The sequence below is a fragment of the Oryctolagus cuniculus genome, chromosome Y (genome assembly GCF_051225735.1).
Source record: "Oryctolagus cuniculus isolate XC-2025 breed Fujian yellow rabbit chromosome Y, ASM5122573v1, whole genome shotgun sequence".
Lineage (NCBI taxonomy): Eukaryota > Metazoa > Chordata > Mammalia > Lagomorpha > Leporidae > Oryctolagus > Oryctolagus cuniculus.
The window spans coordinates 7811778-7830694 of NC_142889.1; the positions used below are offsets into that span (position 1 = coordinate 7811778).

Consider the following 18917-nt stretch of genomic DNA (forward strand, 5'->3'; position numbering starts at 1 on the left):
CCCTGCCATCTCCCATAACCTCTCCATTTCCTTTCACATCAAGATTCATTTTCAGTTATCTTTATATACAGAATATCAATTTAGTATATACTAAGCAAAACTTTCAACAGTTTGCACCCACACAGAAACACAAAGTGTAAAGTACTGTTTGAGTACTAGTTACAGCATTAATTCATATTGTACAACACATTAAGGACAGAGATCCTACATGAGGAGTAAGTGCACAGTGACTCCTGTTGTTGACTTAACAAATTGATACTCTTGTTTATGGAAAGGTACCTCCTTCTTTGATGGCCCGTTCTTTCCACTGGGAGCTCACTCGCAGAGATCTTTCATTTAGTTTTTTTTTTTTTTTTTTTTGCCAGAGTGTCTTGGCTTTCCATGCCTAAAATACTTGCATGGGCTCTTCAGCCAGATTTGCATGCCTTAATGGCTGATTCTGAGGCCAGAGAGCTATTTAGGACATCTGCCATTCTATGAGTCTGCTGTGTATCTCGCTTCCCATGTTGGATCATTCTCTCCTTTTTAATTCTATCAATTAGTATTAGCAGATGCTAGTCTTTTTTATGTGATCCCTTTCACTCTTAATCCTTTCATTATGATCAATTGTGAACTGAAATTGATCACTGGGACTAGTGAGATGGCACTGGTACATGCTACCTTAATGGGATTGCATCAGAATCCCCTGGCACGTTCCTAACTCTGCCGTTTGGGGCAAGTCCCACTGAGCATGTCCCACATTGTACATATCCTCCCTTTGTTATTCCCACTTTTATATTTAACAGATTAGTTTTCAGTTAAATTTAAACACCTAAGAATAATTGTGTGGTAATTAAAGAGTTCAACCAATAGTATTAAGTAGAACAAAATAAATACTAAAAGGGATAAAGATTTCTGTATGTGAGCCATTCTAACCAGGGTGAGGTGAAACCTCAAGCACAAAATGGAGGTACTCAAATCTGTGTTCACATGGGATGCCAGCACTGCAGGCTGCAGTTTTATTTACTATACTATAGCACTTGTTCCTACCACAGTGGGCCATGATGTATTTGTTGTGATGTATTATCTTCTTCATTTGTTTTCTGAAATTTTTTGATTTTCTTTTGTTTTCTGCCATGACCCATTGTTCATTCACGTGTATGTTATTTAGTCCCTTTATGTTTGATTTTTGAGTTGTTGATTTCTAGCTTTATACCACTGTGGTGAGAGAAGGTGTATAGAATGAATTTGATTTTTTTTAATTTACTGAAACTTGCTTTGTGGCCTATCATATGAGCTATCCTAGAAAAAATTTCTGTGCACTTATGAGCAGAATGTGTATTCTGCCACTGCGGAGTGAAAGGTTCTGTGTATGCATTAGGTGCATTTGGTCTGTAGTGTCAGTTAACTCTGTTGTTTCCTTGCTGATTTTGTGTCTGGTTGATCTGTCCATTGCTGAAAGTGGGGTATTGAAGTCCCCTGTTAGTTTGTATTGGAGTCTATATCTCCATTTAGGTCTACTTACTTTTTAAGTAGCCAAGTGCTCTGTAATTGAGTGCATATACAAGATTTTTTTTTTTTATTTCTGTTAGCAGGAACTATCTTTTTCCAGCCTTTAACTTTTCAATCTGTGTGTATCTTTGTTGGCAAGATGTGTTTCTTGTAAGCCACAATAGGTCGGTGTCGATTTTCAATCTCTTCAGCAAATCTTTGTCTTTTAAATGGAAAATTGAGGCCATTTATATTCAGGGTGACTATTTATAAGCATTGCCTTTGCCCTGCCATTTTTTCTTAAATATTCCTATTGATTACTTTAGAATTTTTTTGTGCTTCTGTTGGTTTTTCTGCCTTTTCATTCTTTCATGATGGTGGCTATCTGTCTCTGTCTCTGTGTGTAGCAGATCCTTAAGCATTTTCTTTGTGGCTAGAAAAGTGTTAACAAATTCTTTCAAATTCTGTTTGAAATGGAAGGTCTTTATTCCAGCTTCATTATAAATGCAAGCTTCACAAGATTCAGTATTCTAGGCTGACAAATTTTTTTTTAACCTCGAACTATATGTTGCAATTCTCTTCTGGCCTATAGGGTTTCTGCTTAGAAGTCAGCTGTGAGTCTAATTGGCGAACCTCTGAATTTAATGTGACATTTTCCTCATGACCATTTTAGAATCTTTTCTTTTTTAAATTTTTTTTATTTATTTGAAAGAATTTCTAAGAGTGGGAGAGCCAGAGAGAGAGAGGTTTCCCATCATGTTGATTCACTCCCCAAATGACCGCAGTGGCCAGAGTTGACCGATCCTAGGCCAGGAGCTCCTTCCAGGTCTCTCACATAGTTGCAGGGGCCCAAGCACTTGGGCCATTGTCTACTGCTGCCACAGGCCATAGCAGAGAGCTGGATTGGAAGAGGAGCAGCCGGGACTAGAACCAGTGCCCACGTGGGATGCCAGCGTTACAGGCGGGGCTTTAACCTGCTGTGCCACAGTGCCAGCCCCAGAATCTTTTCTTTATGTTTTATTGTGGAGAGTTTGACTGTAGTATGTCATGGTGAAGATCTGTTCTTGTCCTATCTGTTTGGAGTTTTGTGTTTTTCCTGTATTTGAACATTCCTTTCTTTCTCCAAATTTAGGAAGTTTTTTAAAATTATTTCATTAAATAGTCTTTCTATTCCCTTCTCTCTTTCCACTCCTTCTGGCACTCCTAAGACCCATATGTTTGGTCATTTGATATTGTCCCATCGGTCTCCAACAGTTTTGACTTTTCTATTTTCTTTCTTATTCCCCTTTTTTTGGGTCTATAAGATTTCCAGAGATTTGTCTTTTAGTTAGAGTATTCATGTTCTGCCTTATCAAGTCTGCTGGTAAGACTTTCCACTGCATTTTCTTTGATCCACTGAATTCTTCATTTCTAAGATTTCATGTTGATACGAAGCTGAACGGAAGCCAGGAGCCAGGTGCTTCTTCCTGGTCTCCCATGCTGGTGCAGGGGCCCAAGGATATGTGCTATTTAGGACTTCTGCCATTCTATGAGTCTGCTGTGTATCCCGCTTCCCCTGTTGGATCATCTCTCCCTTTTTGATTCTATCAGTTAGTATACGCAGACACTAGTCTTGTTTGTGTGATCTCTTGACTCTTAGACCTATCAGTATGATCAATTGTGAACAGAAATTGATCACTTGGACTAGTGAGATGGCATTGGTACATGCCACCTTGATGGGATTATATTGGAATTCCCTTGTACATTTCTAACTCCACCATTTGGGGCAAGTCCGACTGAGCATGTCCCACATTGTACATCTCCTCCCTCTCTTATTCCCACTCTTATATTTAACAGGGATCACTTTTCAGTTAAAATTTAAACACCTCAGGATAATTGTGTGTTAATTACAGAGTTCAACCAATAGTACTAGAACAAAACAAAAAAATACTAAAATGGATAAAGTATTACATTGTACATCAACAGGACAAGAGCTGATCAAGTCACTGTTTCTCATAGTCCATTTCACTTCAACAGGTTTCCCCTTTGGTGCTCAGTTAGTTATCACTGATCAGGGAGAACATATGATATTTGTCCCATTGGAACTGGCTTAATTCACTCAGCATAATGTTTTCCAGATTCCTCCATATTGTTGCAAATGACCAGATTTCGTGGTTTTTGACTGCTGTATAGTATTCTTTAGAGTTTCTTTATCCAGTCTACTGTTGATGGGCAGTTGGGTTGTTTCTAGGTCTAGGCTATTGTGAATTGAGCTGCAAGAAACATTAATGTGCAGACAGCTTTTTTGTTTGCCAATTTCAATTCCTTTGGGTAAATTCCAAGGAGTGGGATGGCTGGGTTGAATGGTAGGGAATCTCCAGACTGACTTCCATAGTGGTTTAACCAATTTGCATTCCCACCAACAGTGGGATAATGTCCCTTTTTCTCCACATCCTCTCCAGCATCTGTTGTTGGTAGATTTCTGAATGTGAGCCATTCTAACTGGGATGAGGTGAAACCTCATTGTGGTTTTGATTTGCATTTCCCTGATAGCTAGTGATCCTGAACATTTTTTCATGTGTCTGTTGGCTATTTGGATTTCCACTTGAAAAATGTCTATTGAGGTCATTGGGCCATCTCTTAAGTGGGTTGGTTGTTTTGTTTTTGTGGAGTTTCTTGATCTCTTTGTAGATTCTGGTTAATAATCCTTTATATGTTGCATAGTTTGCAAATATTTTTCCCATTCTTTTGGTTGCCTTTTCACTTTCCTGACTGTTTCTTTTGTAGTACAGCAACTTCTCCATTTGATGCAATCCCAAATGTTAATTTTGGCTTTGACTGTCTGTGCCTCCATGTCTTTTCTAGGAAGTCTGCTGGTACTTATATATTGCAGGGTTTCTCCAATACAATGGTGTCAGGTTGTAGATTTAGGTCTTTAATCCATGTTGAGTGAATTTTTGTGTAAGGTGAAAGGTAGGGTCTTGCTTCATGATTCTGCACGTGGAAATCCAATTTTCCCAGCACCATTTATTGAATAGGCTGTCCTTACTCCAGGAATTGGTTTTGGATCCTTGATCAAATATGAGTTGGCTGTAGATGTTTGGATTGATTTCTGGTGTTGCTCTTCTGTTCCATTGGTCTATCCATCTGTTTCTGTACCAGTACCATGCTGTTTTGGTAACAAACTGCCCTGTAATATGTCCTGAAATCTGGTATTATGATGCTTCCAGCTTTGTTTTTGTTGTACAGGATTGCTTTAGCTATTTGAGGTTTCCTGTGTCTCCATATGAATTTCAGCATCATTTTTTCCAGATGTGAGAAGAATGTGTTTGGTATCTTGATTGGGATTGCATTGAATCTGTAAATTTTGCTGATATTGATTCTTCCAATCCATGAGCATGGAAGATTTTTGCCATTTCTTGCTATCCTCTTCTAATGTTTCTTTCTTTAAGATTTTGTACTTCTCATTGTAGAGATCGTTAACGTTCTTGGTTAAGTTTATTCCAAGGTGTTTGATTTGTTTTGTTGCTGTTGTGAATGGGATTGGTCTTAGAAGTTCTTCCTCAGCTGTGGCATTGCCTGTGTATACAAAGGCTGTTGATTTTTGTGCATTGATTTTATATCCTGTTACTTTGCCAAATTCTTCTATGAGTTCCAATAATCTCTTAGTAGAGTTCTTTGAATCCCCTAAACAAAGAATCATGTCATCTGCAAAGAGGATAGTTTGAGTTCTTCCTTCCCAATTTGTATCCCTTTAATTTCTTTTTCTTGCCTAATAGCTCTGGCTAGAACTTCCATAACTATATTGAATAGCAGTGGTGAGAGTGGGCATCCCTGTCTGGTACCAGATCTTAGTGGAAATGCTTCCAACTTTTCCGCATTCACTAGGATGTTGGCCTTGAGTTTTTGATAAGTTGCTTCTATTGTATTGAGGAATATGCCTTCCAAACCCAGTTTCCTTAGAGTTTTCAACATGAAAGGGTATTGTAGTTTATCAGATGCTTTCTCTGCATCTATTGAGATAATCATATGGTTTTTGTTCTGCAGTTTGTTAATGTGCTGTATCATGTTGATTGTTTTGCGAACATTGAACCATCCCTGCATACCAGGGATAAATCCCACTTGGTCTGGGTGGATGATCTTTCTGATGTGTTGTTGCATTCTGTTGGCCAGAATTTTATTGAGGATTTTTGCATCTATGTTCATCAGGGATATTGGTCTGTAATTCTCTTTCAGTGCTGCATCTTTTTCTGGCTTAGGATTTAAGATGATGGTGGCTTCATAGAAAGAGTTTGGGAGGATTCCCTCTTCTTTGATTCTTCTGAATAGTTTGAGAAGAATAGGAGTTAGTTCTTCTTTAAATGTCTGATGAAATTCAGCTGCGAATCCATCTGGTCCTGGCTTTTCTTTGTTGGGAGGGCCTTTATTACTGTTTCAATTTCTGTCTCAGTTATGGGTCTGTTTAAGTTTTCTCTGTCTTCCTGGTTCAATTTAGGTAGGCTGCATGTGTCAAGGAATCTATCCATTTCTGATAGATTTCCCTGTTTGCTGGCATTTAGGCATGGAAAGCCAAGACACTCTGGGGGAAAAAAAAAGGAAGACTTAAAAGAAAGATCTCTGCGATTGAGATCCCATTGGAATGAACGGGACCAATCCAAGAAGTAGGTACCTTTCTCTGAAGGGATGAGAGAACTTCCTTTTTGACTATGACCTGGTCGGAAGAAGTTCGAAGTCTGCGAACTCAGAAGGTTTCCATAGCCTTGGCAACTCATGACTAGAGCCTAGGGACATTACTGATGCCATAAACAAGAGTGTCAAATTGTTAAGTCAACAACAGGAGTCACTGTGTACTTTCTTCTCATGTGGCATCTGTCCTTAATGTGTTTTGAAGTGATGCTATAACTAGTAATGAAACAATATTTTATACTTTGTGTTTCTGTTTGGGTGCAAACTGATGAAATCTTTACTTAATATATACCAAATCATTCTTCTGTATATAAAGATAATTGAAAATGAATCTTGATGTGAATGGAGTGGGAGAGGGAGTGGGAGATGGGAGGGGTGCGAGTGGGAGGGAAATTTGGGGGGGAGCCATTGTAATCCATAAACTAAGTGTACTTTGGAAATTTATATTTACTAAATAAAAAAATAAAAAAAATAGTTTTGAAATATCTTAAACTGGAATGTATAAAAGAAGATAGTTTCGTTGTTCATGTTTAGTCTCATCGTATTATTATCTAAATTGTATTCTAAGTTTCAAATTCAATTTAAGATAAACTACGATGGTTTAAAGTATATTTTTGGAATTTCCAGAATTTAGAATTTTAGAACATTTTAATGAATGAAAATGTTTCACTGGTACATTTTGTAAGTTAATATTTTGTTTATTTGAACATTTAAATCTCATCTTTTTCCTGTAGTAAGAAATTTATAGATTTACTTAATAAAATAAATTTTTCCTCCCACCTTCCATTATCTATCACTTGTAAGAAAACTATTGACAACAAAATGTTCAGCAGTAAAATGTTAATAATTTTATTTAATTGTGTAATATGCTTTGTTTTTTTATAAAAGGCTAATATATAAAAAATCATTTTATGGAACTCTAAATGCAGTACATTAATATCTCCTTACTTTCCTCTGTATTACAGCATTTCCAGTTAGCTTTAATTGATTCTAATCCCTGCACTTTGTCCAGTACTGAAAGTAAGTATTTTTTTTCACAGTTTGTATTTTTATCATCAAAGTTTTCTTTAGTGATTACCATGAAAGCACTTTTTGGTTCATTTAATCTTTGTTCCTGTTTAGACACTTGATAATTTCTGTCACTTCACAGAGCATAAATAGATTGTGATGCATACTTTTTATCAGATACTGTTACAAGACATTATTTTCTTTTATGTACTTCTTAAAATTGAAATATTTTTTTCTTTTTGCATTCTGTGTGCTTTTACTGTTGTTTTTTCCTTTTTTTTTAATTTTTTTGACAGGCAGAGTGGATAGTGTGAGAGAGAGAGAGACAGAGAGAAAGGTCTCCATTTGCCGTTGGTTCACCCTCCTAATGGCTGCCGCAGTGTGGCCGTCACACTGTGGTGATCCGATGGCAGGAGCCAGATGCTTCCTCCTGGTCTCCCATGGGGTGCAAGGCCCAAGTACTTGGGCCATCCTCCACTGTACTCCCTGGCCACAGCAGAGAGCTGGCCTGGAAGAGGGGCAACCGGGACAGAATGCGGTGCCCCAACTGGTATTAGAACCTGGTGTGCCGGCTCCACGATTAGCCTATTGAGTGGCGGCGCAGGCCTTTTACTGTTCTTCAAAATTTTTCTTTGAGCTGTTATCAGAAGTTTTCCTAATAAAGTTAAAAAGAAAACTGTTAAGAAAAATCCTGTTGTTTTATTAGTAAGTTACAAATATGAGCAGCTTTTGTAGCTACTTTAGATGGATCTATAGAATTCTTCAAAAAGAAGGAGATGACAGTAAGCTTTGTATAATTATCTTTTGAAATAAAAATGTTGATGTTAGTATTATTTATTTGGGATAAAGTTTAATTTCAAGATTTTCATGTCCTTTTTGTCAATTTTAATCTATTATTTAAAATCACCATTTTGAGTATTTTCCTAGTTTTTTCAGTCTTTTTTTATCAAATTTTACAATTCATATAAATGAAACAAATATCATATATCTCATGCATAAAGTTTTAAGACCATAATTACACTTTCCATTCCATCCTCCCTCTCTCCATTACTCCTACCCTTTTACCTGCTTCCTTTCTTATTTTGGTTTTAATTTTTGCAATAATATACTTTTTGTAAAACTTTTATCATTAGTCGTAGAAGCACCTAGCTAAACAAGGAATGGCATTGGACTCTTAGGCTTTTCTGAAACTTATGAGAAATATAATGTACTTAACACAGTAAAACAAAGTATATCTTTGAGAAGAACTTTTACTATTAGCTCTCATAATCCAACTCGTTGACAACAGAGGTCTTGCATGGGAATTTAGTGCATAGTGATGCCTATTGCTATGCATGATGTCAGTGATCAGTTGAGGCTCTTGACATGTGCTACCTAGGCTATGGAAGCCTTTCAATCCAAAAATTCTTTCAGTATTTAGACAAGGCCATAAGCAAAATGATCTGATCCCTTTCTTCAGAAAAAGTATATCCTCCTTTGGTGAATACTTCTTTCCACTGGAGTCTCACCCACAGAGTTCCTTCATGTAGGACACTTTTTAGTGTCTTGGCTTTCCTGAAATGCTTTAATATCTGAAATGCTTTAATGGGCTTTTCAGCCATGCTAGAATGCCTTGAGGGCTGATTCTGAGGTTAGAGCACTGCTTTAAGTGGTTGTCATTCTTTGATTCTGCTGTGTGTTCTGCCTCCCATTTTGGAATATTCACAACTTTTTAAATTCTATCTATTATTTTATTATTAAAAACCCTTAATCTTAATTGATTGCTTTAAAAATTTATCCTATCTATATGATCACTTTGTCACTTAATCCTATTCCTTAGATCACTTTAAGGGTTAAAATGCACCCCCTTCCTCCTATTAAGTCTGAAGTAACTCAGGGTTTTTGTCTTTCATACACCCGGAAAGGAGACATAAAAAGGAGACCAACTTCAAGAGAGATAGATTGCATTATTGGAAGCAAAGGAGTGGAGGACAGTTTGTTCTTGCAGAGACTGGGCAGAGATCACATTTGGGAATCAGTTTTTATCCAGTTGGTAGGGAATTAGCCAATGGGGGTGGGGAGGTATGAAAGGGAGCTGGGGAAGAATGGGTTTCTCTTTGAAGCCTCAAGGGACTGTTTCACAAGATGCTTGTGCTTCTTATCTGCTTTGTATTTGCATCACAAGGAGACAGAAAGAGTCACCTGGGATCTCAACAAAAGGGAGGAAATGGGGCTTGGAGGGGGAAGGAGGAAGAATGGGAGTAGAGGAAAGGTGCTGCAAGTCCTTTATTCCAGTCCCTAGAGGCAAAAAGGAAAAGACCTATAGATTTCATCTCATTATTTCTTGCTGAAAAGGGGCAGTGCAAATGCTGGGGGTTTGCCTCTAGAGCCTGGACTCTTCCTCAGGTTCTTAGGGTTAGTATTCTTGTCCGAGGGGTGGAGTAACTTCATGGTCTTAACTTGGTGGGAGGTGGCTCTGATGTTGTTCCGCAAGCAGTTTTGGAACAGATTAAATAGGCACGGTCCAAATTGCAGTGCCATAAGGATGACAATTATGGCCTGAGAAGAGGAGCTTACCATGCCCACTCTCCCAGTGTAGGAGTTTGCCCCATGTTTTGTTGGTTTCTAGTCTGTGCCCTTTTCAGCTGTCCATTTAGTTTAGGGAGTTATTTACTGCAGTGCTGCCATAAAACACACTAGGGGGCGAAGAAGGTAAAAGAAAGAGCTAGTGTCTGAGAAACAGGTCCTAATATCCCTTTGCCAGGGGCTGGGTTAGGAAGTGGTGTTGCATCCACTTGTCAGCTAAAACAAAATGTTACAAAAACTAGTGACAGTCACACATGAATTTTATTGAAAACAAGAAGCAAATGCGAGTCAAATGAGAGGCAAGGTAACCGATTGGGACCGGCCACCAAACGGGTTCTACACTCCTTACCAGAGCGGAGCCCCCAACAGCAAGTTACACAGCTTTTTATAGTATTCTGTCTACTAGGGCTCACAATTTTGAACCTGACTCCTGGTATGCAGTGAACAATAAAAAGGAAAACTAGAATATGGTTGTAAGTTAACAGTTAACAATAACAAGCCCAATAACAGATCCACGATATGGTGGTAAGATAACAGTGAAGCACACATCTCAGTCAACCTAGTTTCTGGGAATTTAGGCCCACATAGTTTAACAAGATACACCCCTAGCTGATAGCAAGCAAAGCTAGTATGTATGGAAGCAAGAGATCTGCAATTAGTTTTTAGCCACACTAACTTCATTTGATTCTGATTTTACTGTAGGAGTAGTGAATTCTGTTAGGGTAGGGGTGGAGTTGACTCCAGTGTGTGGGCCAAAGCCTACGATGCAACACGGTGATGGGACTCAGGGCCTAAGATGGTGACTCATATCCCATCATGAGTTGATGGTGGACAGGGGTCCTGAGTGGGACTGGGTTGTCTTGAGAGGGTAGTAAAAAGGGAGGCAAAGGCAAGCTGGAGGACAAAATTATAGGCCGGAGGGTGAAAATCACCTGAGCACCAAACCGGTATAATATGTCTCTCCCCAAGAGGGGGATAGGACATTGACATAGAATAAGAAATGAGTGGGAGAAGGGCATAATATTAATTATGCAGAGCAGATTGGGAGTCTGCAAAAGTCTAAAAAGCTTTCCCTGCACCCTATGAAGGTTGAGGCAGCAGATACTGGGTAAGGACTGAGAAGGTTGCCCCTCTGTTGATAAGGAAAAAAAATTGGTGTACCTGCTACTGTCACAATTACCATGGGATCCTGCAGAATGTTGACCATGGTCAGGTGGTAGGATTCTGGACTCCTTCAGTCCTTAATAGCCAGCTCTAAAATGTCAACCCAGGGCAAAGATGGGATGGATGGCCTACTGGCTTGATTGACAAGAGGATAGTCCATTGGTAGCATTTAGGGCAAGGACATATTCTGGCCCAATGGCCCAATTTGGCCACATTTGAAGCATGAACCTGGAGGATTCCTGCTGTCAGTAGGGCTCCCGTGGGTAGCAGAGTGTCTGAGACAGCAGGTTGCCGAGTAGCCTTGGCCAATATTTGGAATATTTCCTTTTGGGCCCTCTCATCCCTCCCATTAAATACTTTAAAGGCCACCTCTAGAATTTCTGCCTGTGGAGTTAATGGGCCCTTCTCAAGCCATTTTAACTTTGCTTCAATGTCTGGAAAACTCTGGGCAAAGAAATGATTCATGAGCAGGTTATGGCCATTGAGAGACTCAGGATGTAAGTTGGTCTATTGGAGGACAGTTTGCATTAGGCACTGCAAAAAGGCAGAAGGGTTTTCCATTTTATCTTGTATGACTTCTCCCAGTTTATCAAAATTTACAGCCTTTCTGGTAGATTTTCTCAGGCCAGCTAGCAAGCAGGTAATAAAACAACTTCTGGTCATTATACCATTGGGAGAGTTGTAGTCCCAATTGGGGTCTTGTTTGGAGGCCTCATCTGCACCTATGGGATGGGCAGAGTCAGTCTGATGGATATCATTGGCGTGGAGACAGGCTCATTCCCAAACTTACCTTCGCTCCTTTGGGAGGAAGGTATTATAGAGTGTCATAAAGACATCATAAAAGCTTAGATTATAAGATGTGGTTAAATAGCAAAATTCCTTAATGTATGACATTGGGTTAGAGGTGAAGGAATCCAGTTTTTGTTCAGTCTGTGAAAGATCAGCAAGTGAGAATGGAACATGGACCCTTAGGATGCCTTCCAAGCTTACCACTTACTTTAGGGATAACAAGGAGGTGGGCTCCCTGGCTGCTGTGGGGGAGTGAGTGACTCCGGGACTATGCACAGAAGAAAGAGGGGAGGGAGGGGCTTAAGAGAAGGGAAGGGTGGGGATGGAGTGTTCATTCAGTGCAACAGGAGAGGGCAAGGTTGAAATGTAGATTGGTTTATGACAAGACAAAGGGTGTAGGGGGAGAAGATGAGCAAAGGACTTGGGAAAAAGTGCGGAGAGGTACAGTGAGATCTGTAGTAGAAGTTGAGTGAAGAGTAGACATAGGCAGGAAATGGTTTGGAGGAACAGATGGGCAGGGAAAATGAGATAACCCAGAGGGAGGTACAGTGAGAGCAGGAGTGGATATGGTGAGAGCAGGTGTAGAAGTCAAGGGAGGAGTAAACATGGGCAGGTTTTGGGAAACAGATGAGTAGGGGCCATGACATAGGGCAGAGGGAGGTACAGTGAGAGCTGGAGTAGAAGTTGAGGGAGGAGTAGACATGGGCAGAAAATGGTTTTGGGGAACAGATGAATAGGAGGCTTGGGATAAGGCAGATGAAGGTGCAGTGAGAAATGGAGTAGAAGTTGACACCACTCTTGGAACTCGGCTGGAGAGGGAGATGATGATTTAGTGTGGGCTGGAGCAGATGGTGGATTCTGTGGCTGTCAGGTGGGAAATAATGGTGCCAGGTCAATGGTGCCAAGACCTGGGTTGCTGGGGCTCTGGGGGTGGCTGAGCTGGTGCCTGTGGATTGGAACAATAAGGGGGGTGTTCATCAGCCAGATTGAATGAGGCAGCAGTGATGGTGGTGGCAGGATCTAAATTAGAAGAAAGGGATTTCAGCTCAGGCCTTTGACCTCTAGTATGAACTTTGAAGACCAAAAAGCCCTGGGCTGGAGAGCAAGAACTACACAGAGAAGGCTTAGATCTAAAACAGGAATAAGCTTGAACATATGAGATCCCTTTCCGTTTTCCCAAATGCTCACAGAAGTGATAAAGATCTTGAATGATATCAGGGTCAAGTGTACCATGGGGGGGCACTTTGATTGACTCTTAGAGTCATACGTGGGCCATGCTCAATTATGGAGAAAGATGAGGCTTTGGCATTTGAGGTTTGGAGCCAACTTGAGAGGGACTATATTACTTAGAAGGCAACCAAGAGGAGAATCAGACAGAACGTGGGGAGAAGAAGCTCATATAGCAACCTGTAGTGTTGGATTGGTGCATATCGGGTGTCTCTGAGATCATGGCTGTCCAACTGACAAGATGATATGGGAACAGAGGGCAGGGGTCAGCACCCATGCACACACTGGAGCCCAGGGTTTAGCCTGTAGAAGGGAAATAGGAGGTTGAGTAGTCACCCACATCCACTGTTGCCTAGATACAGTGTCCCTAGAGATTGTGGTGCTTGGTACCAGGACTTTGAGAGGAGAGTAGAACCACAACCCATAGTGTTAATCGCCATGGCAATTTCTCATTCCCTGTCTTACCTCAGAATTTGGAGGGCTACTGTGTGGGTGGAGATCACAAAGTGTTCGGTGGCATGGGAGAAGTTCCAAGGGTTTGTTTTGTGATTGGCAGAAAACCAGGACACCAAGGCAGATCAGAGACCCCTGAAGGGAGAAAAAAGTCACTGGGGGAGCTTGGATCTGAGTCACAGCACAAATGTAAGGACACCGCAAAACACACCAAGCACCAGAGTAAGGGAAAAGGTTTGTTGGGGGAAACCCAATAGGAAATAAGGAAAAAGAGAAGAAGGAGAAAGAGAGCGAGCTTGTGTCCAAGAAATGGGTCCTAATATCCTTTTGTCAGTGGGCGGGTAAGGAAGTAGGAGTAATGAATCCCATTAGAGTTGGGTGGAACTGACATTGGTGATTGGACCATGAGGTTTAGGGCCAAAGCATACTGTGCAATGTGGTGATGGGGGGGCCAGGGCTAAGATGGTGTCTGGGGTATACATGGCTAATAGTTACCACTCCAGACTGGTCAGTGTAACAGCACTGTTTTCCTTGGAAAAGACAGGTTCTGCCTTATTCTATCAGGAGATCTAGTGCTCTCCTGTTTTGTAAAACCATGGATGCCAGGGAGTTTACTGCCTAGTGGAGGCTTCCAAATCAGTGTTTATTTTTTGGCCCAGTTTGTTTAAGGAGTGCTTTTTTTTTTTTTAACTTTTATTTAATAGATATAAATTTCCAAATTACAGTTTATGGATTACAATGGCTTTTTCCCACCCATAACTTCCCTCCCACCCGCAACCTTCTGCTCTCCCGCTGCCTCTCCCATTCCATTCACATTAAGATTCATTTTCAATTATCTTTATATACAGACGATCAAATTAGTATATATTAAGTAAAGATTTCAACAGTTTGCCCCCACACAGAACATAAAGTGCCAAATACTGTTTGAGCACTAGTCATAACATTAATTCACATTTGAACTACACATTAAGGACAGAGATCCTTCATGGGGAGTAAGTGCACAGTGACTCCTGTTGTTGACTTAACAAATTGCCACTCTTGTTTAAGGCATCAGCAATCTCCCCAGACTCTAGTCATGAATTGACAAGACCTTGGAAGCCCCCTGAGCTTGCCATCTTTGATCTTATTTCGACAAGGCCATGGTCAAAGTGGAAGTTCTCTCCTCCCTTCAGAGAAAGGTACCTCCTTCATTGATGGCCCATTCTTCCCACTGGGATCTCACTCACAGAGATCTTTCATTTAGGTCCTTTTTTTTTTTTTTTTTTTTTTTTGCCAGAGGGTCTTGGCTTTCCATGCCTAAAACACTCTCATGGGCTCTTCAGCCAGATCTGAATGCCTTAAAGGCTGATTCTGAGGCCAGAGTACTGTTTAGGATATCTGCCATTCTAATCGTCTGCTGTGTATCCCACTTCCCATGTTGGATCGTTCTCTCCTTTTTTGATTCTATCAGTTAGTATTTACAGACACTAGTCTTGTTTTTGTGATCCCTTTACCCTTAGACCTATCGTTATGGTCTACTGTGACCTGAAATAGATCATTTGGACTAGTGAGGTGGCGTTGGTACATGCAACCTTGATGGGATTATATTGGAATCCCCTTGTACATTTCTAACTCCACCACTTGGGACAAGTCAGCTTGAGCATGTCCCAAATTGTACATCCCCTCCCTCTTTTATTCCCACTCTTATATTTAACAGAGATCACTTTTCAGTTAACTTTAAATACCTAAGAATAGTTGTATGTTAATTACATAGCTCAAACAATGGTATTAAGAAGAACAAATAAAAACACTATAAGGGATATAGTATTAAATTGTACATCAACAGTGATGATAAGGGCTTATCAAGTCACCGTTTCTCATAGTGTCCATTTCACTTCAACAGGTTTCTTTTTTGATGCTCGGTTAGTTATCGCTGATCAGGGAGAACATATGATATTTGTCCCTTTGGGACTGGCTTATTTCACTCAACATTATGTTTTCTAGATTCCTCCATTTTGTTGCAAATGACTGGATGTCATTGTTTTTGACTGCGGTATAGTATTCTATAGAGTACATATCCCATAATTTCTTTATCCAGTCTACTGTTGATGGGCATTTAGGTTGGTTGCAGGTCTTAGCTATTGTGAATTGAGCTGCAAGAAACATTAAGGTGCAGATTATTTTTTTGTTTGCCAATTTCATTTCCTTTGGGTAAATTCAAAGGAGTGGGATGGCTGGGTCAAACGATAGGGTTATCTTCAGATTTCTGAGGAATCTCCAGACTGACTTCCATAGTGGCTTGACCAGTTTGCATTCCCGGCAACAGTGGGATAGTGTCCCTTTTTCCCCACATCCTCTCCAGCATCTGTTGTTGGTAGATTTGTGTATGTGAGCCATTCTAACCGGGGTGAGGTGAAACCTCATTGTGGTTTTGATTTGCATTTCCCTGATGGCTAGTGATCTTGAACATTTTTTCATGTGCCTGTTGGCTATTTGGATTTCCTCTTGAAAAATGTCTATTGAGGTCATTGGGTCATCTCTTAAGTGGGTTGTTTGTTTTGTTTTTGTGGAGTTTCTTGATCTCTTTGTAGATTCTGGTTAATAAGCCTTTATATGTTGCATAGTTTGCAAATATTTTTCCCATTCTTTTGGTTGCCTTTTCACTTTCCTGACTGTTTCTTTTGTAGTACAGCAACTTCTCCATTTGATGCAATCCCAAATGTTAATTTTGGCTTTGACTGCCTGCACCTCCAGGGTCTTTTCTAGGAAGTCTTTGCCGGTACCTATATCCTGCAGGGTTTCTCCAATATTCTCTATAATTGATGGTGTCGGGTTGTAGATTTAGGTCTTTAATTCATGCTGAGTGAATTTTTGTGTAAGGTGAAAGGTAGGGTCTTGCTTGATGATTCTGCACGTGGAAATCCAATTTTCCCAGCACCATTTATTGAATAGGCTGTCCTTACTCCAGGAATTGGTTTTGGATCCTTGATCAAATATAAGTTGGCTGTAGATGTTTGGATTGTTCTCTGGTGTTTCAATTCTGTTCCATTGGTCTATCCATCTGTTTCTGTACCAGTACCAGGCTATTTTGATGTAGTATGTCCTGAAATCTGGTATTATGATGCTTCCAGCTTTGTTTTTGTTGTACAGGATTGCTTTAGCTATTTGAGGTTTCCTGTGTCTCCATATGAATTTCAGCATCATTTTTTCCAGATGTGAGAAGAATGTGTTTGGTATCTTGATTGGGATTGCATTGAATCTGTAAATTTTGCTGATATTGATTCTTCCAATCCATGAGCATGGAAGATTTTTGCCATTTCTTGCTATCCTCTTCTAATGTTTCTTTCTTTAAGATTTTGTACTTCTCATTGTAGAGATCGTTAACGTTCTTGGTTAAGTTTATTCCAAGGTGTTTGATTTGTTTTGTTGCTGTTGTGAATGGGATTGGTCTTAGAAGTTCTTCCTCAGCTGTGGCATTGCCTGTGTATACAAAGGCTGTTGATTTTTGTGCATTGATTTTATATCCTGTTACTTTGCCAAATTCTTCTATGAGTTCCAATAATCTCTTAGTAGAGTTCTTTGAATCCCCTAAACAAAGAATCATGTCATCTGCAAAGAGGATAGTTTGAGTTCTTCCTTCCCAATTTGTATCCCTTTAATTTCTTTTTCTTGCCTAATAGCTCTGGCTAGAACTTCCATAACTATATTGAATAGCAGTGGTGAGAGTGGGCATCCCTGTCTGGTACCAGATCTTAGTGGAAATGCTTCCAACTTTTCCGCATTCACTAGGATGTTGGCCTTGAGTTTTTGATAAGTTGCTTCTATTGTATTGAGGAATATGCCTTCCAAACCCAGTTTCCTTAGAGTTTTCAACATGAAAGGGTATTGTAGTTTATCAGATGCTTTCTCTGCATCTATTGAGATAATCATATGGTTTTTGTTCTGCAGTTTGTTAATGTGCTGTATCATGTTGATTGTTTTGCGAACATTGAACCATCCCTGCATACCAGGGATAAATCCCACTTGGTCTGGGTGGATGATCTTTCTGATGTGTTGTTGCATTCTGTTGGCCAGAATTTTATTGAGGATTTTTGCGTCTAAGTTCATGAGGGATATTGGTCTGTAATTTTCTTTCAGTGCTGCATCTTTCTCTGGCTTAGGGATTAAGGTGATGCTGGCTTCATAGAAAGAATTTGGGAGGATTCCCTCTTCTTCGATTCTTCTGAATAGTTTGAGAAGAATAGGAGTTAGTTCTTCTTTAAATGTCTGATGAAATTCAGCTGCGAATCCATCTGGTCCTGGCTTTTCTTTGTTGGGAGGGCCTTTATTACTGTTTCAATTTCTGTCTCAGTTATGGGTCTGTTTAAGTTTTCTCTGTCTCCCTGGTTCAATTTAGGTTCTTTGGGTGCTGGCAAACACTCACTGGCTCATGCTGGATCACCTCCTCTTGTTTTCTAGTCTGTCAAGTGTATACCTTTTAAGGTTATCCTCACTTTTTCTTCTTTGCCCTGTGAAGCATGCTACTCCCTGATCCAGCATTCTTCTCAAAATCTGTGTTTTCCTAGTTTTATAATTATGCCTTTATTTTAAAGTCTATTTAGGAATGAAACATAGGGTTTATTTTTTTTAAGTGAAGTTGACATTACTTTTTATGGGATAATGAGATCAGAAATATTATACTTGAGACCATATCTCTAGCTAATTCAGTAGTAGTATAATTCCAGGGATCACTGAGATGTACGGATGCTTCCAACAATGGGAAAATGGACTATGAATTTTTCTTGGTGTTTTGTTTTTTCTTCTCTTAACTTATAATCCAGTCTTCCTGCAATAATTCAGTGAGTTGCAATTTTTGTTAATTTGGTTTCTGGAGTAAGGAAAACTGTCAGATGGTAGTGAAGAAAAATAAAATCTCCCCATTCATGTAGGTAATGAGGTATTAATACATTAAGTCTTTTTTTTTTTAAATGATTTGGTATTTTTGTTTTCCAAAAATTGAAATACTTTTATTTTACTGTATAGCTGTTTAAGTTTTGATTTGTAACTATCAAATAGTAGCTTTATATCAAGAAGATATTTGATTTTGTAGTTACTTATGAAGAATTTGGGTAATTTTTCTTTTAAGAAGTGGAACTAAGAGTTACCTAGTGGTACAATTTGTCTATTGTGGATACAGAAAATTTACTAGAAACCTGATGAACATATTGAAGGTGGTAGTTTATTAGATAAACTCCTTGAATTAGAATCTTATATGAGCTGATTTTGGGAGCTGTTGATTTAGTCAGAGCTCTTGGGTAGAGTTTTATCTTTGTTAGGGATTGAGAGAATGGGAAGGGAGCATATAGCAAAAATGAGAGAAAAAGAGGTTATTATGACTTTTTGTGTTTTAATTTTATTTATTAGGATTTATTTTATTTATTTCAAAGGTAGAGAGAGAGAAAGAGAGAGAAAGAAAGCACTTCCATCTGCTGGTTTACTCCCTAAATGGCTGCAGTGGGCTTATGTTTTGGCTGGAACAAAGCCAGGAACAGGAGCTTTTTTCAGGTCTCCCAAGTGGTTGTAGGGAACCAAGGACTTGGGCCATTTTCCGCTGCTTT

At 39.6% G+C, this 18917-nt stretch overlaps 1 protein-coding gene across 50 annotated transcripts in view; it reads left to right on the top strand.

The window, feature by feature from the left end:
* The window catches only part of LOC149119196 (histone demethylase UTY-like), a 218001-nt gene that overhangs the window by 66358 nt on the left and 132726 nt on the right, over positions 1–18917 (top strand). For all 50 annotated transcript variants that reach the window (XR_016228587.1, XR_016228588.1, XM_089325006.1 and 47 more), the window contains one exon: positions 7101–7155. Coding sequence is in view for 44 of the 50 variants with exons in the window: in XM_089325006.1 (XP_089181132.1) it covers positions 7101–7155 (55 nt within the window). In the remaining 6 variants the exon portion in view is untranslated. The remainder of the gene's footprint in view (positions 1–7100; positions 7156–18917) is intronic.